Source organism: Pelobates fuscus, chromosome 4 (genome assembly GCF_036172605.1).
Source record: "Pelobates fuscus isolate aPelFus1 chromosome 4, aPelFus1.pri, whole genome shotgun sequence".
NCBI lineage: Eukaryota > Metazoa > Chordata > Amphibia > Anura > Pelobatidae > Pelobates > Pelobates fuscus.
Genome location: NC_086320.1, coordinates 333,747,359 through 333,774,450, shown reverse-complemented (window position 1 = coordinate 333,774,450; position 27,092 = coordinate 333,747,359). Strand labels below are relative to the sequence as shown.

The 27,092-nt window shown below is 39.0% G+C and overlaps 1 protein-coding gene across 5 annotated transcripts in view; it reads left to right on the top strand.

Moving 5' to 3' along the window:
• Positions 1–921: 921 nt before the first annotated feature.
• Positions 922–27,092, top strand: part of PHF14 (PHD finger protein 14) — a 325,814-nt gene continuing 299,643 nt past the window's right edge. For 4 of the 5 annotated variants that reach the window (XR_010090781.1, XM_063452419.1, XM_063452420.1 and 1 more), the window contains exons 1-3: positions 922–1,021; positions 2,552–2,662; positions 5,796–6,436. Coding sequence is in view for 4 of the 5 variants with exons in the window: in XM_063452419.1 (XP_063308489.1) it covers position 1,021; positions 2,552–2,662; positions 5,796–6,436 (753 nt within the window). In the remaining variant the exon portion in view is untranslated. The remainder of the gene's footprint in view (positions 1,022–2,551; positions 2,663–5,795; positions 6,437–27,092) is intronic. The other variant, XM_063452421.1, reaches the window with a different exon arrangement.

Sequence of the window (27,092 nt, the reverse complement as noted above, 5' to 3'; positions counted from 1 at the left end):
GTAAGTCACTGAAGGGGTTTTCACCCATTCAGTAACCGGGGATTGGGGGGTGGGAGGGAGAGGGACCCTCCAGTGCCAGAAAAACGGATCGTTTTTCTGGCACTGGAGTTTCCCTTTAATAGAAATGCCTCCATATTCACAGATACTGACAGACTTCACTAATGTGAGAATTCAAAGTGAATTTCAAATGTTATGCCAAAGTGACTATTTTGACCATAAACATGAAATTCACCTTGAATTCTCACTTCCGTGCCTTGTCAGTTTACTAAAACATTTATGTTTAAATTCACTACTTTTCACAGGTTTGAAAAAAAAAATCACTTAGTATTATCTATATTAAAGTTAGAACTCACCCAGTGTTTAGCTTTTTTTAATATGTGTGATATTCTTACAAATATTTTTATTAATACATTTTCAATAATAAATATAATTTATAAACAAAAACGGAAAAGAAAATAACCTGTGTGTGTATTATACATACACAGATACATTTTTAATTTAAAAAAAAAAGTGAATTTTACAACCACAAATCTACATTTTCAGTGCTTTACATTAAAAAAAAAAACATCAAAAAGTATATGAGATATTTAAAAAGTGGAGCCATGGAAAACTATACAAATCCAGCCATTCAGAGTTCCTGCATCCATTGGGGGACATGCTGAGCTACATAGACTCCAATACACCAAAGGAGACCATAGTAAAGCGCACCCGCGCCTGTGAGCGTGAGTTTTCATTTCCCACGCCAAGCACGCGCCTGTACACGGCCAGTCTAGCGGCTGCGCCTCACTGAGCATGCGCGCCTTCCTTGTGCGGCTGTACAAGTATCGCCGAGGCGCCTCCCGTGGCGCATGCGCGGCTCTCCCCCACCCACCCACTCACCGAAACGCGCTTGCGCCATCTGCCCCCAATCCAGTCTGCGCATGCGCGCCGGTTTAAAGCCCTTACAAATCGGGCCAAGCATCGGAACACGGAGGAACCGGGGCAGCTGTAAAAAAAATAAATAAAATCGGGACCGCTGCAAGTATGCCATTAGTGTTATATATAAATCCTTCTTCTAGCACACAGGTCTTCCTCATACATAATGCTCCACGTGCTGTGTTAGTAGGCTGCTGTATTGGGGGGGTGGGTACCCCCAGTCACTTACCTCTCGGTGTGTGGTTGGCCTCCTTTATATTCTGATTAATTAATAATGCACAAAGCCAGGGCCAGGCCTAGGTGTCTGCACACAGAGGACCATTGTCAGGCTGTGATAGAGACCCTGTGCATTGCACACTTCCCATTCACCCATTGATTAGAAAGACCAGTGCTGAGATTTAGGATTTTTAGGATAAGGCTGATCAGTGTGCTCTTTTTTTATTTAATTCTGTAAACTAGTAGATGGGTAACCAGCATACATAGAACATCACAGGAGTGGAATCCCATCTAGAGAATTGGCACGGTGTACAAATGTATACAATGTAACACATCCACAGGAAAGCCCACAGCTCTGTTACAAAAGATGTGTTTAGTAGGTCCCACAAGTAAGGGTTTGATGCCAAAGTGTCCTAATTGTTTCCATTAAAAACAACAAAAGACAGAAAAGAAAAAATAAACAACCGATTTTGTTTTAGATAAAGTTACAAGTGAAATTTATTCCTTTATTGTAGTTTGAGTATGCATCTAATTTTGCATTATAACATTGTGAAAATACACATGTTTATATTATTTTGTCTTAGTTATGTTTCCAAACATACAGATGTACTGACATTTTAGATTTGGAAATCGTTCTGATCCAATATCAACATTTACCCGTGAGCTGCCTGAGTGATGTGTAAATCAGTTGGTTTGCAGAAAATTTAGATTAGTATTACTACAGTGTTAGCGATTTTGTGACATTCACCAGGATATACCGGAGTCCCAATGTTCTCGCCAATAGTGATATAATAGTTTCACCTCCCATGTGTAGTTCGTCAGGATCTGTAACTAAATTACTGTGCCCCATTGGCATTTCTCTGTCATTGTAAATTGCTACCTTAAAGCATCACCACAGATTTGCACATCTTAAGTGTTACTAGTATATAACACACTACACTGTCCCAAACTGGAATAGGAATGTGTCCATCACGCCTGCTTATCTGGCAAAATATATCTAATTTGAAGACAAAAAAAATAAAAAAAAATCTCTATTCGTAGTTCAGTGTTTACATGTGTGCATGCATGTTGTGTTGTCACAGTCTTTCTAACACTGCTTCACTTTTAATGAGGAATGCATTGATGAACATTACAAAATTTACTTTAGTTAACAGATGTTTGTGTTGTAGCCACGGTTTTCTGTTAATGGTATATAATGATGCTTATTGTAATGTGTTTATAAGTGATATTGCAAACACCATGGTGATAGCCCTCAAACTTTAGTGTCAGCATATTTATTTGTTAAATATTACTGGCACAGTTTAAGAATGGTGGTGTCCATAAAATATCTGTCTTAGTTGACGCCATTTTTAAATGTAGGTGAATTTAATGGATGCCACTTTTAAAAAAGGAAAAACAAAACAAAAACCTTTCTTTTCAGTGGACCGGAGTTCGAAAAGACGACAAGTGAAGCCTTTGGCCACTTCCCTCCTAGAAGCACTGGATTATGATAGCTCAGATGACAGTGATTTTAAAGTTGGAGATGCCTCAGGTATTTTACAAAGCTTTTTTTTTTTTTTTTAATAATCTATTACACATTATTACGTGGAATTGTTTAGTGACATTAAAGCAGCATTGTCATTCCCCCAACCCCCTCCCTGCGCATTGTGGGTATTTCATAAAGATAAAATCTTTATTACATACTCATATTGACTGTTTTGGCATTTTACTGTAATTCCAACCCAGTCAAAAGATATACTGAGATAAAATAGAGACTACTTTGTGTCAATATTTTTCCTATGCTGGACACTACTGCCTTAGTGTCAATCCCTCAGCTGACACCAGTGATGTCTGCCGGGAATTGGTTCTGTCTCTGAAGGTCTTGGCGCTAAAGGACTGACTGGTAGATAATGGCTTTGCCCGTGAAGGACAGGTTCAAGTAAGTTCAACTCACCTTTCCCTGCCCCCCCCCCCCATCCCCCAGCCTCCAGATCTCCTGCAGCAATGTCACAGTTAGGATCTTTGCAAATTCTATAAAGTCCTCAGACGGTGACAGTTTCACTTTAATATGTTTGGCACAATATGGTTATCAGCTCCAAAGTTCGCTGTGGACACAAAATATTGTGACTATTTTTCTTTAAATTACCTTGTGATCATTCAATCTATATTTTCAAATTATTTTACAGTACAAATGCTGGCACTGTATGCCAGGGCTATCATAGGTGCCAAATTTGCTAAATAAATAACTGTTCCATGTATTTTTTGTGTTTATGTTGACTACTTGCTTTATTTCTTGTACCACAGTAAAGTGTATTTGATAGATCAAGTTAAAGAAACATATCAAGCACTATAACCACTACAGCCCATTTTTATTGCTGTTTAACAATTTACCTGGGTCTTGCCAGGTGCCAGCCACTGCATCCCCTGCATCCACTCATCTCCTGCAGGAGAGTCCAAATTCCTCTGTACAGCAAAGCAGGATCATGTGTCAGCTGAGCACTCTCTGCTAATAAATGAGGTTCTTCATTGGCCATACTTCATTCTACAAAGATACAGTGTATTTTGTTAGAGAATAGAGGATGCGGCCGCAAGCGCCTGGCAGGACCCAGGTAAATTGCCACACTGTTTTAAAATGGTTTGACATGTTACTGTGGGACAATACCTGGGCTCTCCTTGCACCATAACAACCACAGCTGGCTGTGTTTCTTTCACCATGAACTAAAGCTATATGAATTCAGGATTCATTTTATTTTCTCATAATATATTTACTCTTCTTGATTAGTACTTGCTGTAGTGGTTAAAATACTAATATTACCCCGTGGTCCATCCAAAGAAACCAAATCATGGGCTATTTGTTTGATAACTTACCTGGGGTCTACCGGGCACAGATCTGCTCTCATATGAGAGCCAGAAGTTCTCTGCAATGAGCTAAGCTTGGTAGTCCAGGGCTTTGCTCATTGTCAGAGCTATCACCTGGCGCTAGCAGCAGGTTTTAGCTTAAGAGAGCTAAAGGAACCTCCATGTAGCAGCTTCCATATCTCTCTAGAGGATGTGGCTAGCACCCGGCAGAATCCTATGAAGTCAAACAGTTTGATTACTTACATTTTGGGAAGCGCCAGAGCATTCCTGGCACCATAAGCAATAGAGTGCACTGAAGTGGTTATGGTGCTTGGAGTGTCCCTATAAATTGGGTTTTAAAATCCAGCCTAAATGAATTGGCTTAGTAGTAATTATGGGACACTCCATGCTTATGTTTAGCCATATTTTTAAAACATTATATATAAATAAGTGCATACAAATATGTAAAAAATATATTTTTTAAACAAAATCTCTCATTTGAAGTTCCCCTGGAGGTTGCAGATTTCTGCAATGTCCAGACTAAAAGTAGTTTCACCTTTCAGTTAATCCTTGCCATGCAATAAGATTTATTGGCAGTGCTAAACTTATATTAAACTGCTGCTCACCAGCATGTGTAGTCGAAAAACACATCCCTTCCTTCAGTCTTTAGCAATAAACAAGCACCTTGGGTCAGACAGTGTTTGAAAACAGACATTAGTTAGTCACCATAAGCTTCTCTGCATCACTCCCTGCACAGAAGCAGGGAAGACCAGAGAGACTAACTCTTAGTTTTTTAAACACAGTCTGACACAAGGTGCTTGTATTTAGCAGAAGAATCATGTCCTATACAAAAGGTTTTTTTTTTTTTTTAAACATATACCACAAAAAAAAAATCAATTTCCTTTCAAAACTTAATGAAATGATTATTTTTTTAAAGGGACGCTATAGTCACCCAGACCACTTCAGTTCAATGAAGTGGTCTGTGTGCCAGGTCCCCCGGGTTTTAACCCTTCAGATGTAAACATAGTTTCAGAGAAACTTCTATGTTTAGATTGCAGGGTTAATCCAGCCTCTAGTGGACAGCCGCTAGAGGCGCTTCTGCGACACTGGATGCGAAAATCGCATCCAGCGTGCAGAACATTCATAGGAAAGCATTGATAAATGCTTTCTTATGGACTGTTTGAATGCAGGCGCGGCTCTTGCCGCGCATGCGCATTCCGCTCCACTCAGGAGCTGACGTCGGCGGGGAAGGAGAGGTCACCATTTTAAGGTAACTGGGGGTGGGGGGGTGTAAGGGTTATATAGTGTCAGGAAAATGAGTTTGTTTTCCTGACACTATAGTGATCCTTTAAAAATATTTTTGAGGTGGGTTATCATTTAAGGAAAGGTTGTCCTCAAAGTTTTAATACAATGAGTCCATGTACCTAAATTTGAAGGGTGAATCTGAAAGAGCATCATCTTGACTTTATTTATTTAGATAATGCTTTTTTTCTTGAAAGACTGACAAACGAAAACCCCTAATCACTAGCGTATTAGCCCAATGCCCGGTGTTTCCTCTATTCAGTTGTAGGTGATACATTATACTAGTAAGGGGTATAGTTTTATATACCCTTTGTTCTCATTAATTTTAATTGTATTTTGACAAAAGTGTGTCTGTAGGAAAATGTGTTACTATTCCATATTAATGTATGGAAGAATCAGTAATTTTCTATTTGTTTTTGTTTTAGCATCAGCTGTTCAATTTATTAAAAAGGAATGTCTCTTTAGTTTTGATGCATTTTTATAAAATTCTGAGTATGTTAATTGATTATTATAACTTCTTTAAAATATATGTATTTTCTTTACAGATTCCGAAGGTAGTGTGATTGGCAGTGACGATGCATCAAAGGATAGTGGAGAAGGATCCAGCAGTGATTCCGAAGGGAATATAATGGAGGATGCAATACCAACAGCTGCAGTTGAGCAAGAACAAAGCAAAGTAGAAGTTGTTCCCACGAGTCATCCTGAAAATGAAGATCATGCTGTCGAGGAAGGAGTAACGGGAGACGATAGCAAAAAAGATGATACTGATAAATCTTGCAAGAAAAAAGAAAGAGTCTCAGAAGTTGATGTTAGCACAGATGATCAAACCAATGAGCCCAAGAAATGGAATTTACGCAGAAATAGGCCTCTGCTGGATTTTATCACAATGGAAGAGTTAAATGCAATGGACGATTATGACAGTGAAGATGACAATGACTGGCGGCCTGCTATGGTCAGGAAAAAAGGGAGAACTTCCTCTCAAGGTGAAGGAAGTGATGGGGAAGATGATGACGAAGAGGATGGAAGTGAAGAAGAATCTACTCATCATGCAGGCAATGAGGACAACAGTAGCAGTTCCAGTGAAGAAGGGAAGAAAAAGAAAATCAAACTTACCGGTAGAAATAGTGGAGATGAGGAAGAATTGACAAATGACAGCCTGACATTGTCTCAGAGCAAGAGTAATGAGGTAAGTAATATATTCACGTTTGTTTTTTTTTTGTTTCGTTTTTTCAATTATCTATCTATCCTAATAATTGTTGAAGGATAGTTCTCATACTTCTCTACAAGATTGTCAATATTTATTTCATACCTGCTTTAGCAAAAGCCATAGCCATTCCTTGTTTTGGGTAAATAAATATTACACGGACAAAGTGCACCCAGTAGTGATATAGAAGGTACAGCAGTCTCACTAAATTAGAGCTAAACTCCTCTTTATCATTATATAGGCCCTCAATAACAAAAAGAAAATGAATTGTGTGCATATTTTGCATAATTCATGTCTATGATTGTTTGCTTTGCACTTTGAGTAACACTGTTGATTTCCCCCTAAGCCTAAAATCTAATCTTCTATTTCATGGATTTCTGTTGGTAACGTGCAAATAAACTTGCTATAATATAGTATAAAACAAAGTCACTACAGTATTTAAAATATGGCAAAAATTTAATGATAGTGTAAAACTATTTTCCTAAATTAATATGTAAGCAGAATCACTATACAAATCCACTCATGTTATTTTCCTCCTCTTGATTTACATTCTTACAGAGGAGGTTCACTTGTAAACTTTTGCACAGTTGTTTTTATCTTGCAAAACAACTACTGTTAATGTGTTCTGATTACCTTGCTCATACTTTGTGGATGTTGGGGCAGCTAATATACGCTTGTGTAGGACACTGTTAACCTCTTCTTTGTATGTTAGAACCTGGCCACTTTCTGTTTTTCCAATTTAGTAATCAGAAAATTGTTTCATTCTTACCGTAATTTTCCTTTCCTGGTCATTATATGGCCGCACTTACTTATTAGTTTGCTCCTAACCTGTACTTCAAAAAGGGCAGGAAGCAGACCTGGTATAATTAGATCCACCCCTCCCTATTAGGCAGTCTTTGTAACTAGCTTCACAACTCTCAAGTAGATGGGTGGAAACGTAATGCTGTAATGAAGTGTAAAGATCAGGACAATAAAATTATGGAAAGTCTGTTTTCCTTATTCCTGATCAAAGCATTTACTAATGGCAATACCCAAGTAGTGTATATATAGTGGGGGTACAGAGTTCAAATACCACTAATAGTTATAAAAAACATTCTTGAGCTGCACAAACTCATTAGGCTTATCAAAAGTCAAAGTAATCAATAGGATATTGTCATAATCTGCTCAGGCTAGTTATTGTACCCCAGAGGCTGCTGGTCCACAACCTCCCTGGTATTCAATATTGGGAATATCCTGGAGAATTCTAATGCCAGGTAGGAATTAAGGTAGTGATAAACAAACCTATAAAAGTAACAAGTATATACTAATACAAGAGAAATTCCTGTAAGAAACTCCTTGTATCTCTCTTGCTTTGTAGAATAATAAAATAGATTAGAGGAGAACCTCCTTTAACCCCCATAACACTGTTACGGCATTCTATGCCGTCCCACATTTAGTGGGCTTTAAAGCCGCTGTGGCATCATGAAACACCGTACCGGCTTAGAGCCCTGGAGCCGCCAGGGTACTTACCTTCAAGTTGCTCTGCTTCAGGGGCGCTGCCTGACATAAATATTTAAGTTGTCTTCGCAACAGCTCTGAGTCTTTATATCATTCACATATACTGTGCTTGCGTTTTCACACTAACTAATACATTGAGCATATAGTGGACACATACCGAGGCTGATTCTTTACAGCAAGCATGTCAAACTCAAAGGCTAACACGGGCCAAATAAACAAACTTTATGTGGGCTGCAAAAAAACCAAAAACTTCAGTTTTCATTGAAACGTAGAAATGTACAGTATAAAAAAGTTACCTAATGCTCGTAGGGCTTCAAAGTAAACAAAATAGCAAATTGATTTTAAGGACACATGCATTTGCATATAACCAAAGTTTCAGTCCAACTACCTTGACATATTAAGAAAAGTTTGGTAATGGGACTGATATGGTGAATGTATGCACAGCTGTAAAAACAAAATACATTATCTTGTTGATTTTGAAGTCCTATGAGTGTGTTCTTCACATTGGCTGAGATCATCCAATGCTTTCCCATAGGAAAGCATTGGGTGGCAATTGTGAATGTGTAGCAAAAAGCTGTGCAGCCAATCAGCATCTCCATGGGGAGCGTTCAGCACCTCCGTGCAGACCCAAACTAATACATTGCCCCCAAATCCAATACACTCCCCTTCTCCCTCCTCTCTAATACACTGCCCCCTCCACCCATTCTAATACACTGCCCCTTAATCTAATACACTGCCCCTCCTACCTCCACTCTAATTGAATACAATGCCCCTTCTCTTAGAACTCTAATTTAATACACTGCCCTTCCCCCAATTTAACACACTGCCGCCTCCCCCAAAATAATACATTGCCCTCCCCCCAATTTAACACACTGCCGTCCCTCCCACAACTCTAATACACTGCCTCCCCCCTCCCACCACTCTAATACACTGCCCCACTCCCTGTTGTGCCTAATCATTCAATTTATGAAGCGCCAATATCAAAAAGCAATAATCAATTACCCTAAGGTTTTTAAAGATATTGGTGGGCACCAAAACCCTATTCGGGATGAGTGAATTGAGTATTTGAGAAAGGGATGGACACTGACTCCAAGGACTTGCAATAATCAATACAAACTTTATTGATTAACAGAGACTTAATTAATAAGTAATAATTCAGCTTAAGGAAACAGCTTAATTATCTAGATATTCAGCTCAAGTTATACATCACCATTAGAGAATCTTGCTGCTCTCGACTGAGAGAACTTCTGGCAGTCAGGCTTGAAGGGACCCTCTCTTTCTGGAAAATCAGGAGAACCAGCAATACGCGTCCGTATTACAGGTGGGAAGTACTTCACGTGAGTGCCAAATTTTCTTGTCTTTTATATGTTTTTTACCAATTGGATGTATAGTCTGTACTTTTCCATCAAGTCTCCTCATCGGTGCAGCCCAGCAAAGACCTTGCAAAAGCGTTGGATGGGTCCGGCAGCTGGCCAGGCTGTTCAGGCCCACCAACAATGCAATGCCATGCCAGGTCTGTGCGATTATTTATCTATTATCTAAAAGCTAGCTATGTACTAATAATTATCTTGTGATGTTATGCATGAGTCATTCTGGTGCTGTGTTTTGTGGTTTTATTAACATTTTCAATGCTGTTACCGGCACCATCTTAACTATCTATAAAAGTTTGATTTGCTCAATAGTGATCAATCAATCATTCTTAATTAATATGGAATGTTGTTATCACACAACCTCCCCCAATTTAATACACTGCCCCTTCCATTCCCCTTATTAATGCATTGACCCCCTACCCCAATTTAACACATTGCCCCTCTCCTTCCCCTAAATTAACACATTTCCCTCTCCTCAATTTAATACCCTGCCTCCCCCTCCCACCACTCTAATACACTGCCCACTCCCTTCCTCAAATTAATACACTGCCCCCCTCCCCAATTTAGCACACTACACAGGAAGGTGCCCCCAAACCCTCTTCCCCTACCTTAAGATGAGCCGCCTGTCCTCCAGTTCCATCCCTGCTCTTCTCTGCTTAAGCAGGCCAAATGCTCCTCTGGCACTGTGGGAAGGAAGAGTGGCTGGCCTGCGGGAGCACGCGATCGGCCGTGGGAGGGAAGACGAGAATCTGACAGGAAATATCTTTCCTGTCTTGCGGCTGTTTGCAGCCACAACACAAAGTGGCCACGGATCAGGTGAGCCCCAACTATATCCATTGTGGGCTGCAAGTTTGACATGCTTGCTATACAGTAACTCGTACATAGATCATATAGTGGATACATATACTAAGGATGTGTCTGCAGACCAACTCATACATTGATGATATTGTGGATACATATGCTGAGGCTGTGCTTTACACCAGCTCATATATTGAGATATCAGTCATGTTTACTGAGGCTGTGCCTTTCCACCAGTTTATACAGATTGGCTATTTTATATACTGATTTAGAAAAGCAAGAAGATCTAACCAATATATTACCTTCCACTCTCTTAAAGAAGCATGCTTATGTGCTAAAATGCACAGTTAACAGAAATAAATGCCACATGCCTTGATAGGGATAAGTGTCTGCGTGGGCATAGGATTTAAAACCTGTCAAATACAAGTGTGCACTTCAAAAAATCACCCAGGGAAGCTTACACTTATCGTGGATATTGGCCTCTTCTCTGTCTTCAGGACTGTGGTATTCAGGCAGATTTTATACAGCCAGGATAACCATTATAAACACTCTTTTGTAAAATGCATCATTAGACATATAAACTTACCTAAATGCTCAATACACCCCTCCTAAGTGTGACCTATTTGTTAGATGGAAGCCCAATGTAAGCAACTGGGAGGAACTAAATCAGAAACCCAGGTACTTATACTAGTCTTTCATCTGAATTACTGTACTGTACTTACCTGAGGTGTGAAAACATACGGAACAACCATGGAGACAGATGAACTGCTGCAGACCTGTATTTCAGCGGCAATTGGGGATTTGAACTGACAGTCAAAACTGTTTAAACTATAGGCTTCCATCTGCCTCCCATAGAACATTCGTTATGGGAACATGGTGAAGGTTTAAAATAGACATACACAAGAAACATACCCAGCTAGTCACCTTATATGAGTGATGTGATGTTTACTAGGTATTCAGGGAAATAAACTTAGCCCTGGCTTGGCCTCATACATCCAGTGGACCGTTTTCAACCCCTCAGAGAGAGAGAGAGTTAGGTCAGACATTGGGTCACTAAAAGGTGTACCCAGAGAGGCAACTCTTCCATCTGTGTTGTTTTCTGGATCTTCATGGATTAGAGGCTTCACAGTGGCCTGGTGAGCAGGGACAGTTTAGTACTATTTTGCGCTCTAGACAAGACCAGCTGCTTGCATCCTCCGAAACAAATATTACCAACTTTGTGTGTCTTTCTTCCCTCTTCCCCAGCCCCTCTGTGTGCCTCTTCCCCCTTCCCCAGCCCCTCTGTGTGACTCTTCCCCCAGCCCCTCTGTGTGACTCTTCCCCCAGCCCCTCTGTGTGACTCTTCCCCCAGCCCCTCTGTGTGACTCTTCCCCCAGCCCCTCTGTGTGACTCTTCCCCCAGCCCCTCTGCGTGACTCTTCCCCCAGCCCCTCTGCGTGGCTCTTCCCCCAGCCCCTCTGCCTGGCTCTTCCCCCAGCCCCTCTGCCTGGCTCTTCCCCCAGCCCCTCTGCCTGGCTCTTCCCCCAGCCCCTCTGCCTGGCTCTTCCCCCAGCCCCTCTGCCTGGCTCTTCCCCCAGCCCCTCTGCCTGGCTCTTCCCCCAGCCCCTCTGCCTGGCTCTTCCCCCAGCCCCTCTGCCTGGCTCTTCCCCCAGCCCCTCTGCCTGGCTCTTCCCCCAGCCCCTCTGCCTGGCTCTTCCCCCAGCCCCTCTGCCTGGCTCTTCCCCCAGCCCCTCTGCCTGGCTCTTCCCCCAGCCCCTCTGCCTGGCTCTTCCCCCAGCCCCTCTGCCTGGCTCTTCCCCCAGCCCCTCTGCCTGGCTCTTCCCCCAGCCCCTCTGCCTGGCTCTTCCCCCAGCCCCTCTGCCTGGCTCTTCCCCCAGCCCCTCTGCCTGGCTCTTCCCCCAGCCCCTCTGCCTGGCTCTTCCCCCAGCCCCTCTGCCTGGCTCTTCCCCCAGCCCCTCTGCCTGGCTCTTCCCCCAGCCCCTCTGCCTGGCTCTTTGTTGCCTCAGCCTGCCCCTCTGCCTGGCTCTTTGTTGCCTCAGCCTGCCCCTCTGCCTGGCTCTTTGTTGCCTCAGCCTGCCCCTCTGCCTGGCTCTTTGTTGCCCCAGCCTGCCCCTCTGCCTGGCTCTTTGTTGCCCCAGCCTGCCCCTCTGCCTGGCTCTTTGTTGCCCCAGCCTGCCCCTCTGCCTGGCTCTTTGTTGCCCCAGCCTGCCCCTCTGCCTGGCTCTTTGTTGCCCCAGCCTGCCCCTCTGCCTGGCTCTTTGTTGCCCCAGCCTGCCCCTCTGCCTGGCTCTTTGTTGCCCCAGCCTGCCCCTCTGCCTGGCTCTTTGTTGCCCCAGCCTGCCCCTCTGCCTGGCTCTTTGTTGCCCCAGCCTGCCCCTCTGCCTGGCTCTTTGTTGCCCCAGCCTGCCCCTCTGCCTGGCTCTTTGTTGCCCCAGCCTGCCCCTCTGCCTGGCTCTTTGTTGCCCCAGCCTGCCCCTCTGCCTGGCTCTTTGTTGCCCCAGCCTGCCCCTCTGCCTGGCTCTTTGTTGCCCCAGCCTGCCCCTCTGCCTGGCTCTTTGTTGCCCCAGCCTGCCCCTCTGCCTGGCTCTTTGTTGCCCCAGCCTGCCCCTCTGCCTGGCTCTTTGTTGCCCCAGCCTGCCCCTCTGCCTGGCTCTTTGTTGCCCCAGCCTGCCCCTCTGCCTGGCTCTTTGTTGCCCCAGCCTGCCCCTCTGCCTGGCTCTTTGTTGCCCCAGCCTGCCCCTCTGCCTGGCTCTTTGTTGCCCCAGCCTGCCCCTCTGCCTGGCTCTTTGTTGCCCCAGCCTGCCCCTCTGCCTGGCTCTTTGTTGCCCCAGCCTGCCCCTCTGCCTGGCTCTTTGTTGCCCCAGCCTGCCCCTCTGCCTGGCTCTTTGTTGCCCCAGCCTGCCCCTCTGCCTGGCTCTTTGTTGCCCCAGCCTGCCCCTCTGCCTGGCTCTTTGTTGCCCCAGCCTGCCCCTCTGCCTGGCTCTTTGTTGCCCCAGCCTGCCCCTCTGCCTGGCTCTTTGTTGCCCCAGCCTGCCCCTCTGCCTGGCTCTTTGTTGCCCCAGCCTGCCCCTCTGCCTGGCTCTTTGTTCTCCCAGGTCCTGCGTGCCTCTTTCTCCCCCCATGCTTATTTCTTCCCACCATCTCCAGTGTGCCTCTTCTTTATTTTTAGATATGCCTTGTTGTTGGCAGTTAAATTCAGATATGCTTTTATGGTTTTAGCTATTTGATTAAATATGTTCCTTATTTGTTTTAGAGTTATGGTCTCTTCATTTTTAATTAAAAAATAAATAAATAGAAAGAAAGCAATTAAAGTAACCTTTACTCCTGCTCCAGGACAGTTTTCTTACTGCAGCCTGGTCATCCTCCAGTTAAGTCATCAAGATCCTAGTAGCTCTTTGTCTCAGAAGTGGTATTGTTCACAAGAGCAACGCTGCAGGGGAAGCATATATGCATCAAAATCACTTCAGTTAAGGTGAAGTGATTTTGGTGCTTGGACTGTCCTTTTGAGGAATAAAATCAATTGGCAAAGAATAGTCAAAACTATTGGCAAACATAAGACGTGTATACTGAAGTGCATTAAATGATGTCATATAACAGGAAGCAAAGTTGAATAAAGTACTCTTTAAAAGTCAAATGTCAAATTTAATTTAATAACTGCAAATATGAATTATAGCATGATTAGAAAAATAGCATTGGGACGAGAAAGAATTCAAATAAAAAACGAAACAAGATAGCGAGAGACAGACCAAAGCACTGAATCCTTGAAGGAAAGTGCCGGTCTGTACTCACAGTCCTGTGTACCGCGCGGAGGCTCCAGGGGCTTAACCCCTTTATTAGTTAGAAACAAGAAGGAAAAAGATGCTACAAAGGTCTCAATATGAAACAAAGTATGAGACCCTCTGCATCATCTGGATATAAATGTAGCCATGTAGGGGTGAAAAAAGTATATAAATGTGTACTAAATAAGCCCTAACGACAAATGAGGTCATAAAGACCAAGAAAATAAAGAAATAAAGTATGTACAAATAACTAATACCACTATCTCTCCAAGGTAAGGACAGGAAGAAGACCACTGCTAAATAAGTAAAGGGAATTATACTACTGAAATAAAGCTTTATTAAAGAACAGGCTAAGAAATGAGTATCAATCCCAGCAGTGACCCCTATATATCAAATCAATCCTTATCCAAGAGACTGGCTTGAACCATAGGAAGTACTAAGACTCCAAATACAATTATGCAGAGTATAGAGCGACCCACTTTGTAGCCCTCCAAATGGGTTAGTGATAAGAGATAGGGTCCCTAAATACAGAAACAATCTATGGATCCTAGTAGCCAAAGTCAAAACATTAATAGATAGAGAAGGGAGGAGGAATATGGAGTAAGGAGGTCAGTTCAAAATAAACTGATGGTATAAATTATAAAGCCTCTCTCCCTGTAAAACTATCTAGACAGGTATAGTGGTAGAGAAATGGAATGAAAGAGATATAGAGTATTTCAAATCATATTTGAGCTAAAGAGTGCATAGATCAAAAATTGTCCGGTAGCCATATTTGAAAATAGAAAAAAGAACGCCTGACGCGCGTTTCAGGTGCTTTGTATGCTGCACCTTCGTCAGGGAATCCACCCTGTCCTAGAGACCTAAGTTTTGCCTTTGGAACGTGTACAACTATGTCGGGCTGATAATTCATCGATGTACTGTAGGATCTCTTTTAGACTTTCAGCTTCATGGAAACTCCAAATGTAATAGCGTAGGACATTAGGAGTGCTAGGGCCTTATATGTGGCTTTGATTGGTTGTACTACTTTTACCTTAGTAACCCATTCCAATACCATAGGGAAAACCACATAGTTCCGGGGTGTCTATGTAGTCAGAAGCTTGGCTACATTCAAAATTTAGTTTTAAAGAGATTTATTAAACATAGATGGGTTTGCTTTTTTGTGTTTCAGTATGTCCAATAGGAAAGGAAAACAAGTGGATTCCCCATATATCTTTAATAGCTATGTAGGTCCCATGCCAGAATGGTTTGACTGCCAATATCCCAGACAGCATCCATATTCACTTGGCAGTTCCAGAATTTTTGCTGTGTTTGATGGCATCTAGTTAGTTTGTAATTGGATTATTGCGTTTTAATGGGAATCGAACAATGTGCTGTAATTTTAAATACCTTTTTCCATTTCTTGTTAGAACTTGAAATGCCCAATTCCGGCTCCCATTGTCTTTATTTAAAAAAAAAATCAACTGGGTTGTGTGCATGAAGAGAGGTTGTGCTAACTTGAGGCTGCAGAGTGGCAGAAATTGTCTATGGTCCTCTGTGTTATTGAGGAGAGTTCAGAGAGTGTTTTAAACTGGTGACAGAAAGAGAAGTGTCAAATCCTTAGTTTTTGTAGAAGGGAAACAGAGTGCACCATTATCTGACAAGTAATAGGCTCTCACTGGAGAAAAACGGGATTCGCAAAATGAATAACATTTTAGTCCAGGAGAGAAACCAGGGTTGTTTGTGAAGAGTATGAGTGGTGATGGGTATGTGCTTATTTTCCAAGCCTCGAGTGTAGATGTGACAGTCGATATTTAACTGTGGAAAGGGAACGCAATTAGGTCCACGGCAAGTGGGACTTGAGAATGTTTTTTTCTAAATGCACCCAGAGATTAGTAAGCAATCTCACAGACAAGTATCTGTAATCATTGTCAGCATGATTGCCTTGGAAGAATTCACAATGTCAAGAAGACAAACGCTTCGGCTGACCTGGATCTAATTCACAAGGAATAATGGAGACAAGGGTGGGCTAAATGCCATACATACTTAAAAACATTATTTCATAAAGTGAAGTTGGCACTCACTCTCATTCCTATATATAGGTTCAGTGGTCCATAGTCTTGGTGGCTAACCCACAATCATCCAGAGTAAGAAAAATGTCTGGGCACATGGATTGCATCCATAGTGAGAGTATTTTCATAGGCAAGTAGCGGCAACATTTCTGCTTTTGTGTGAACCTTTCTTGATAAATTTAGCAGTTTCTTCAAAAATAGTGATTTGACAAATGTAAATAAATATCTTAGAGAGTTTTATTGAAAGAACACGTAAACGTTAAAGGGGACCTGCCAGTTGTAATCTCCTTACAGAGTTTGTTGTTAAACTTCTGTAACACCCACCTACCTTCTACACACTCTTCTCCTGCAAATTTCACTTATTTGCAGGGCAAACCTCCTTCGTGATGCTGACATGATGGCTTTGTTGCCAACATGCTGGTGTCTGAATGGAGTGATGTCAGTCACTCAGTTCCCATACTCCCTAGCCAGTGGAACACACAGTGATTGCTATGTTCCAATACTGCCTACCCAGTGGTATGCACTGTGGTTGCTGTTTGGTGAAAGAATTAAATAGATTCACACACACTAAGATATACAGTGTATAAATAAATATACCACCTATTGTAGATATAAGTATTGTAGTTACATCTGAAAAACAAATGGAACATACATAGTGCTTTCCATATAGGTAAAGACAAACAATCTATAATGTATGAGGATTGAACTCACAAGGTTGGAGCCTCATAGGCTCTATGTACATCACCCTTGGGTGCCTGTCCAGGCTCTCGGTAAACTTCTGTTGAAGAACTCGAGGTCAACGAATTCAAATGTAAATACAAATGTATTAGATAATAAAATATTAATATATAGGGACAAAGGTAAGGCAGGTATAGAAATGGAATATAGCACAGTATTGCACCGCAATTATGGCCAGAAAGTAAAAGCAGTAGAATACCACAGCATATAAACAATAAAAAAAATACCGCCATACAGGAAAAGTCCCAATAAAAGTCCAGTAAAGTGCAAATGCGTTTCAGCCCTTGATAGGGCCTTCCTCAGTGCACTGAGGAATCCTATGAGGCTCCATCCTTGTGAGTTCAATCCTCATACATTATAGATTGTTTGTCTTTACCTATATGGAAAGCACTATGTATGTTCCATTTGTTTTGCAGATGTAACTACAATACTTATATCTACAATAGGTGGTATATTTATTTATACACTGTATTTCTTAGTGTGTGTGAATCTATTTAATTCTTTTACTTTGTCTTTAGGTGTTAAGGGATTACACCTCTTTTTCACACTCACTACTATTGTTTATATTTAAGGTTGGAAGCGCCTACACAACTACTGTATACTTTTTGTATATTTTGTTTGGTGAAAAGCAGAATGACCAATGTGGTCATCTTCTGCTCTCCCAGTTAATCAATTCTTTGGCATGGTCTATGCCAAATAACTAATTGACAGGTGGGAGAAAAAAAAACTATTTAAAAATATATATTTTTCTCCCCATGTATACATTTGTTAGCAAAACTGTAAGCACAATGTATAGATGAAATTCAATACTTTCTTTAGAAAGCATGTGTAGTGAGGAGGGGAGATTTTTTGTTTGTTTTTTGACTATCTTGTGTATTGTAGAGCTGTATAAATTTACAGGGATGTATGATTTTACTGCTTGTAAGATTGTATGTGGTTATTTTTTATAGTGTGTGCCCTGATGAAGTTCATGTCTTGAACGAAACGCGTAGGACCTAATACCGCATTTCTAATATTGATCTTAATGGTGTTTATTTCACCTTTTATATAATGAAAAGATTTGGAGTTTGATCCTATTCGGAGTCCCGTGTACCTTTAAGCTATTCCGTATTGGAAGGGAGATTACTAGCCCCCCCCATACCATCAGGGGAGGCACCCTATGAGCGCTTTTATCTACATAATCTCGTGAGTGCATTTATTACTAGCGCAAGATACATTGTATTTACTGTATCACACTATTGTGTTTTTTTGTATGTTCTCTTTATAGAATTTTCAGCCGTATCCCGCTTTGGTTGTGGTTTTTTTAAGACATGGAAATCCCCTGTATCTGCTAGCCAATGTTTTGCTTTAGAGACTCTAGCTAAATTTATTGCAGTGTTTTTTTTTTTGTTTTGTTTTTTTTATTCAATTTCTTTTTTTATTGAAAGAAAAATCAGACATATGGAATCAGCAAAAAGACAGTCAGATGGTGGCATACTTTTGCTTTGTACATGTCTATTAGTAAACATAATCAGGCAAGGTACAAACAATCTGTATATCAATTACATAGATGTGTGAGGGAGGCACCTTCTAAATTGGCAGTAGGAAGGCATAGCCGGAGAAGGCGAGAGCTCTAGGAGTGGATTGGTTATCTTTTATGTACAACATATCTTTTCGTCTGTGTGCATAACACTCAGCTAAATATAGGTAATAACCGCCTATAGAGACTATGGAAACATCAGGGGTCTGGAGGTCCTGCGACATGAATGGTATCTCTCAGTTCATTAGCGTGCCAGGACCATATAACTGGATAACTGTAGAGATAACTACTAACAGTAGATATTCAGAATATAACCAATAAACAAACAATTGAAAAATACATTAGAATAGAAATCGGATCACACACATTATGCACATTATTCTCATGTGTGTGGGGGTGACTTTCATGTAGGCTTTTGGGACTCAGAAGTAGGAGAATGCTGAGGTTTGTGTACCCTAAGCTGGTCTCAATCCCGTCTAACCTCCAGGATAAAGGTAGAGACATTGGCTATGCCAGATTTTGTTTAGAACAGCTACAATGTCGCCCATACAGTAATAGGAAGTTGCATTCTCCTCATCTGACGGTAGCCCGGTCCTCCCTTTGTGTATCCTCTACTCTGTTACCCATGTAGGCGATCCAGGGTTGCCAGATCCTAATATAATTAAGTTTTCCCCAGGGACGACCATCGGAGTTCTTCCAAGGTTCAGAAGTACTCCATTTTAGTGATCAATTCCCTTAAGCCAGGCGTCTTGGTTGCTTTCCACAAGCTTGCAATTACCGATTTTGGCAGCAGTGAGCATAAAATACACCAGTGAGTTTTTGAATTTAGTTAAGGATGTGTCTATGTGTAAGAGTAACAGGGTGTCCATATCAAGGGAGAGGCTCGTACCCATAATGTCCTGTATTGTGGCCACCGCCAGCCCTGCTGTCAGCCATTTTCAATCACTTGTGGTAGAGGAGTGATAGAGAGTGGAGCTAATAGTTAAAGGGACATGGAAAGCTCTGTTAGGTAGGGACATGGAAAGCTCTGTTAGGTAGGGACATGGAAAGCTCTGTTAGGTAGGGACATGGAAAGCTCTGTTAGGTAGGGACATGGAAAGCTCTGTTAGGTAGGGACATGGAAAGCTCTGTTAGGTAGGGACATGGAAAGCTCTGTTAGGTAGGGACATGGAAAGCTCTGTTAGGTAGGGACATGGAAAGCTCTGTTAGGTAGGGACATGGAAAGCTCTGTTAGGTAGGGACATGGAAAGCTCTGTTAGGTAGGGACATGGAAAGCTCTGTTAGGTAGGGACATGGAAAGCTCTGTTAGGTAGGGACATGGAAAGCTCTGTTAGGTAGGGACATGGAAAGCTCTGTTAGGTAGGGACATGGAAAGCTCTGTTAGGTAGGGACATGGAAAGCTCTGTTAGGTAGGGACATGGAAAATTTGGTAAATTTAAAAAAATATATATTTTTTTATTAAGAAATAGAAATTTGAAATAAATTCGGCAAAATGGCTGGAAATAAAACCAACAGAAAATAAATCACAAACAGAAAAAAAGGAAGCTAAACCTGAAAAAACAGTTATCCTTCTTTACTTCCCACACCATAAATATAAGTATGGAGAAGTCAATAATGAATGAATCTGAAGAAATAACAATATATCCAACAGATGAATCCGAGAAAGAGAAAATAATATCTTCAAAAGAACAACTTATGACTCAAGAACATCTTATGAATGCACTTGATCTTTAGTTTGGGAAAATAAATAATTTCATTCATCAAAATATGCAAGATTTAGAAAAGAACATTAGGGAATAAAATCAAAGAAAATTAAGAAAAAAAATTGCAAGTCTGGAAACAAATAAATAAATATACAACATGAAGAAAATTGGAATGCTGGAACAAAAAATCGCAGCTCTGGAAGATCGCTCCAGACTAAATAATGTAAGATTAAGAGCAATACCTAAATTTATTACAAGTGAAAATCTGGAGAGAAAAAAATTGCAAGATTTTTTTTTTTTTTTTTCTAAATTGGGAGTGACATAAGAAGGCTATGTGCATTTATGGGAGAGATGCCATAGAATGGGAATGCCACCTGGTTTAGCAGATGATCCACCTAGAGACGTTATTTTATCTTTATTCTCGTTTCGGATGAAGGAGAAAATATTAAAAATCAAAGAAGATAACTGTATTATCAGAATCTTACCACGGAATTATAATTTTACCGGATTTATCATTTTTTTACAAGAATCAATACTAGTTCATTTGCAACAATTATACTTTGAAAAAAGAACATTAGATATAAGTGGGGGAACCCAGTAAAGATAATTCTCACATATCATTTTAAATCATACTCCTTCAACACTCCCGGAAAATTAAGAATATGGGCAATAGATAACAAAGTAATAGATCCTATCTAATGAACTGATTAATGTGGTTTTTTTTTTTTGTCTTGATCTTATTTTTAAATTGTAAATTTGATATACAAAAAGAGGAGGAAGAAAAGAAAGTAATTGTAGATATCTATACACTGTAATAGGAATTGATGATATTAAAAATATTTAGACACACAATAATAAGAGAATTTATAAGAATTAAATATGATTCACACTAAAGAATTTGGCTGTATTTCACTGAATAAGACACTAAATATAAATAGAAGTGAATGCTATATGAAAAGTAGTTACACATAAGTTATAAATAGAAAACACAAGGAAAGTGAGAAAAAGGTGCATTTATTTATTTGTTTTTTTTTTTCACAAAGTCATAACTGGAATTAATACACCAATGAGAATTAAATTACATGTAATTTCACTGAAAAAAGAAGGAATGTATTAGAATTAGGGAATAGATATTAGAAATGAATAACACATTTAGGTGGAAAGAAAAAATAAATCTATAAAGGAAATAATTTAAATAAATATTAGGTAAAATTTCACTTTGTAATGGCACTAAAAAAAATGAAAGTGGTAATTAAAAATTGTGAAGTAAATTAGTCTAGAAGGGAGAGAGGGAGAGAGAGAAGAAGAGAGAGGGGGAAGGATTTTTTTAATCTTTCTCTCTCTCTCTCTTGGTTTTTTTAACATAAGAATATTAATTTATAGTATCTTAGGATAATTTTGCTATTCGCATATAAGGGGTAATACTGGTTACAATATCCCACTAAAAGGAAAGGAAGTGATAAAAAAGGGGGGGAAAAAAGGAAAATTAGGTTAGGAGAGAGAGAAAAGAATAATGTAGTAGGAATCCTCTATTTCTCCTGAAATTAATTAATTAAATAAAAATAGAGATATAATAACAGGAGAAGAGAAAAAAGTAGATGAGAAACTGGTTAGTACTGTCCCAGCTCTATCGCCATATATAGTATCACAATCAGGTTCCACATTTTATTGGGAGACAATATGTGGAAGTGGAAATGCACAAATGGGTTGTGCAGCTTCCACATGGTATGTTATTTGCATGTTGTTTATGTATTGTCTAATGATGTATTTATGGATTTTTTTGGCAGATTTGGGGATTGTTGTGAGGGATAAGAAATGGTACTGTAAATATAATGGTTACATTTCTAACGTTGAATGTACAAGGTATGAATTCTCCTCAGAAAAGATCCATTTTGTTTTCTCATTTAAATAAGGAAAAGATAGATAATTGTGCACTCCAGGAGACATATTGGAAACTGAAAAATAAAACAAGAGTGAATTCTTTGAGGTACCCATTGGTGATCATGGCTTCCTTGAAAGGGAAGAAAAAAAGAAGAGTGGCGTACCTATTCTCTAGCAACCTTGATGTTAAAATTAAATATAAAGAAAAAGACTCTGAAGGCAGATATATTATTGTTGTAGGAGAATTTAATAACAAAACTATGACTTTAATCAATATATATGCCCCAAATCAAGCACCTGCCCAATTTATTTTAAAGATATTTAAAAAAAAAAAGCTGAAAAAATAAAACAAGGCTCATTAATTATAATGGGAGATTTCAATTGCGTAATGAACCCCAAATTGATAATAAAACATTAACGGGTGAAATCACCAGCTACCGACCAATCTCTTTTAAATTCAGATGTAAAAATATATGCAGCCATAATAGCAGAGAGCTTAAAAGCAATATTAGATATAGTGATTTGTAATAACCAAGTACATAGTTACATAGCTGAAAAGAGACTTGCGTCCATCAAGTTCAGCCTTCCTCACATTTGTTTTTTGCTGTTGATCCAAAAGAAGGCCAAAAAATCCAGTTTGAAGCACTTCCAATTTTGCAACAAGCTAGGAAAAAAAATCCTCCTTGACCCAAGAATAGCAGTCAGATTTATCCTTGGATCAAGCAGTTATTACCCTACATTGAAATATTATATCCTTGAATATTCTGTTTTTGCAAGTATGCATCTAGTAGCTGTTTGAACATCTGTATGGATTCCACATCTTCAGGCAGAGAATTCCACATCCTTATTGTTCTTACAGTAAAAAAGCCTTTCCTATGCCTTCGATTAAATCTTATTTTTTCCGGTCTAAACGCATGCCCTCGTGTCCTATGTAAAGTCCGGTTTGTGAATAGGTTTCCACACAATGGTTTGTATTGGCCACGAAAAGTAGGATTTGTCCCTGGAAGATCTCCAACTGGACACATGAGATCACTCATAAATATATATAATCGATCCCGATTAAATGGTGTGCCCCAGCTGACTCTGTCATTGGATGCTGAAAAGGCATTGAACAGGGTCGGCTGGGGATATATGGCGGAATCTTCGAAGGCATATGGATTAAGTGGAAGAATATTTCAAGCAATAATGGCATTATACATTAAACCGAGAAGTCGAGTAATGGGATCTGGTATCATATCACCATGGTTTTGCTTAATGAATGGAACACCACAGGGGTGTCCTTTATCACCCTTGTTGTATGTCCTCACATTAGAACCTTTAGCCAGGAAAATTAGAACCCATCCTAAAATGCAAGGATTTAATACAATTAATACACATATAATCAAATTATATGCAGATGACATTCTATTGACTGTTGAAGATCCTTGTAAATCAATAGATGTAATTATGGATTGTTTAAAAGAATATTCTTTATTATCAAACTATAAATTAAATTAAACAAAATCTAAAGGGATCCCCTTAAATATGTCTAGAACTCAAATAAATTATCTGAAAGATAAATATAATTTTAAATTGGAAAACAATCAATTTACATATTTGAGTATCAAGATATCAACTAAACCTAGCGAATGGATGGAAATAAATTTACTCCCTCTAATAAAGGATATGAATAGGTCATTAAAAGAATGGAGAATGTTAGAAATTTCCTGGTGGGGGAAAATAAACACTGTGAAGGCATATATCCTTTCCAAGTTTACATATATATTCAGAATGGTTCCTCTAAAAATTCCAACTCCATGGCTAAATATTATCCAGACCACATTTTCTAGATTGACATGGGCTGGTAAGAAACCCAGATTAAATTTACAACTACATGCTAAAAAAACAAACATATAGAAGGACTGGGAATACCAATTATTCAAGAATATGCAGACGCGGCTTTGTTAGCACATGCAGTTATATCACAAATAAATAGAGCTTCATCTGAGAGTTGGTATCTAATAGAGATGAAAGATTTTAAACCTCAAGACTTTTTGAACTTATTCTGGAAATCACAGAATTCTTTGAAATCTTTATCATAATAGAAGGGAACATAGCTTTAAATCATATTCTGACAAATTGGTATATATTGAGAAAAAAATAATAGCTAAAAAAAAAAGCTAAGATAAAAGACAAAGTTTTACATTGTCTACATTTAAAGATTATAAGTGGCTTAACCCCTTAAGGACCAAACTTCTGGAATAAAAGGGAATCATGACATGTCATACATGTCATGTGTCCTTAAGGGGTTAATGGAAAATATAGACCTTCAACCATGGATAAATAATAGAATTATAGAAATTCATAATTTAGTAGAGAGAAAATAAAATCCTTCGCTGCACTCCAAACAGAATTTAATCTTGTTGACCAATAAATATTTAGATATCTCTGAATTAATAATAAAATGATAAATTGTATATTAATGATGATTCTCAAATAGTCAAAAATTTTAATAAAATGTTTAAACAAAATAATTATAAACATTTAATAACAAAATGTCTTGAAATAATTAAAATATGTAAAAAAGATGTCCTAATTACTGCTATAAGATTATTATTCCAAAAAAATCCAACTTGGCAAGAAATTAAGAATCAAATAATTATACAATTAAAAATGGAAAAGGGAATATCTTACCAAATAAATTGAACATAAAAGATCAAGAGTTATTGGTTAAATATTTTTCAAACCGATGAATTCTGAGACAAAAGGGTTAGAAGGATCAAAAAGAAGATTTATTAGAAGGAGAAAATGCATCAATGTGATGGGTGCTAACTGCAATTAGACAAGTCCACAGATGTTATAGGACTTTCAATTTTGTTGGTTTTTGTTAGATCTCATTTTGACAAACAGATTGAAGACTTGCTTCTGTGTAAAAACTTTGAAAACTCAAACCACTGGTGAGAACATCTTTATATCCAGAAGTTCATGGACACACAGGATAAATTTGGACAAAAGTGTAGATGTGTGCAATGATGGTGCCAAAGCAATGGTTGGGAAAGTGGCAGGTGCTGTGACACAGGTAGGAAATGTAGCAAAAATCAGCACCAATTCTCACTTTGTTCTTCAAAGACATGCACTGGTAGCTAAAAATATTTCAATCTGACTTAAAACTGTGCTAGACGAATCGGTCCAGATTATTCATTTTATGAAAAGTCGACCATTACAGTCACAACTATTTAAAATTATATGTGAAGATATGGGTAGTCCCCACTCTGCTCTACTTTTGCATTCAGAAGTCCGTTGGCTATCGCAAGGTAAAGTCCTTGTTAGAATGTTTGAATTGCATCAAGAGTTGTTTGCATATTTCCAGGATCATAAATTTGGATTATCTGATCGATTAACAAACATTTTGGGGTTATCCAAAGTAGCATATCTTGCAGACATATTCACAAAATAAAATGACGTATGTTTATCACTCCAAGGAAAAACCAAATAAAATATTTTCTGTTGTTAATATATATATATATATATATATATATAATCTGTTGAGCAAAATAATTTGAACTCTTTGCCAACACCTCAAGGATTTTCTTGAAGAATCAGAAATTGAACTTGAAGATGAAATTCACAATGAAATTGTAGATCATCTTCGCCATTTAATCACATCTATTAATCAGTATTTTCCATTCTTGAATGAAAACAATGAGTGGGTTCGAAATCCATTCATAAAAGACAAGCCAGCCGATTTTTCTGATGTAGATTTTGAGAATCTGATCGCTATAACTTCTGACATTCAACTAAGCCAAAATTTTTAAGAAGTTTCTCTTATTGCTTTTTGGGGTGATTTATGCGAAGAATACCCAGAATTGTCCAAGCGGGCAATCAAAGTTCTGTTGTCATTCGCCAGCACGTACTTATGTGAAATTGGATTCTCACTTTACTCTGCAACAAAAACAAAGTATCGAAATCGACTTGACGCAACTGCAGACATGCAAATACAATTGTCAACAATTAAACAAGATAAAAATAATTTGCCAGCAAAAGAGAACATTACACTTTGCTCATTGAAAGGTTTGCGCTGCGCTTCTCTATGGCACACATTCTTTTGTTGGCGTTCCAAAGTTTTGCTATACTATGTCAAAGGGTTCCAAGGGATAAATTAATTGGGAAACCCTGTACTAGAGAAACTTCAAATACCAAATAGATATTATTCCTATTCAAAATTGGTAGAGGTGTGGACAAAGTTGGATAATAAATTAATATCAAAATAATTTTCTTGAGGGTTTTAGTAGTTGAATAATCTCTAGACATAAGCTGTTGTGTTTTGCATGAGATGTCCATTAAAGGGTTCATTAGGAAATGTAATTTCTGTGTATATATGTGTGAATTCATTATTTGTGTCCCCTAACCATCTCTTTTCCGATTGCCTTCTGTACTTAAATCTTATATAATCTGAAAATTAATGAAATATAATCTGAAAATTAATGAAAGTTGCATATACAAAAATTAACATTCTTCTTAAACACTGAAGGTATAATAAATCTAGTCAAACCCCTTCCTTGTATGTTTGTAAGGGACCCTTTGTCATTTCTGTGAGTGTAGCTTCCTATAATGTCACCAAATGTAACGTATTGTATCTATATGGGCAAAATATTTCCAAGTTGCTCCAAGTGTTGTCAGACATCTGCATTGAACTCAGCACATTCCCTTTATTTTGAGTTGTCTGAAAATATCTCTTTAAACCTCTTCCCATCAGATGCTTATCGGATATGTATCCTAAGCATATGGCAACAATTCAGTTCATCACATAGGTCAAATAGGACTGCTGCCTAAGAAGATAGCAGCTGCATTTCTAAAAGTAAAACAGAGGAAATATTTAACAACTCTTCCATAAATCTCATTTCAAGATCTCAAATGAATAAACACTTTTACTGTACAAGAAATAATTACAGTAATTACAGAACCCTCACAAATCTGGCTACAAATGTCTCTTCTAATAGATTTTACTTTTTAAATGTGAACTTGATTGCCTCTTATTTATTAAAAACTTTAAAAGAAATAAGTAACTTGGAGAATTTTTGCTGAAGACATGCTATTAGCCACTATTACAACTTTACCCAAACCTACGTTCCCAATTACATACTAATTTACAGACTAAAACCCTTAGCTAAAGATGACTCTTTCACCATCATTACTTCTAAATTGATGGTAAACGGAATAAAATATTGCATGCTTTATTGCCTTTATTTTCTTACGTAATGGAAACATAGCTATATATAGTCAGGAGATAAATATAGGGGAAAAAAACTTACTATATGTTATGCTTT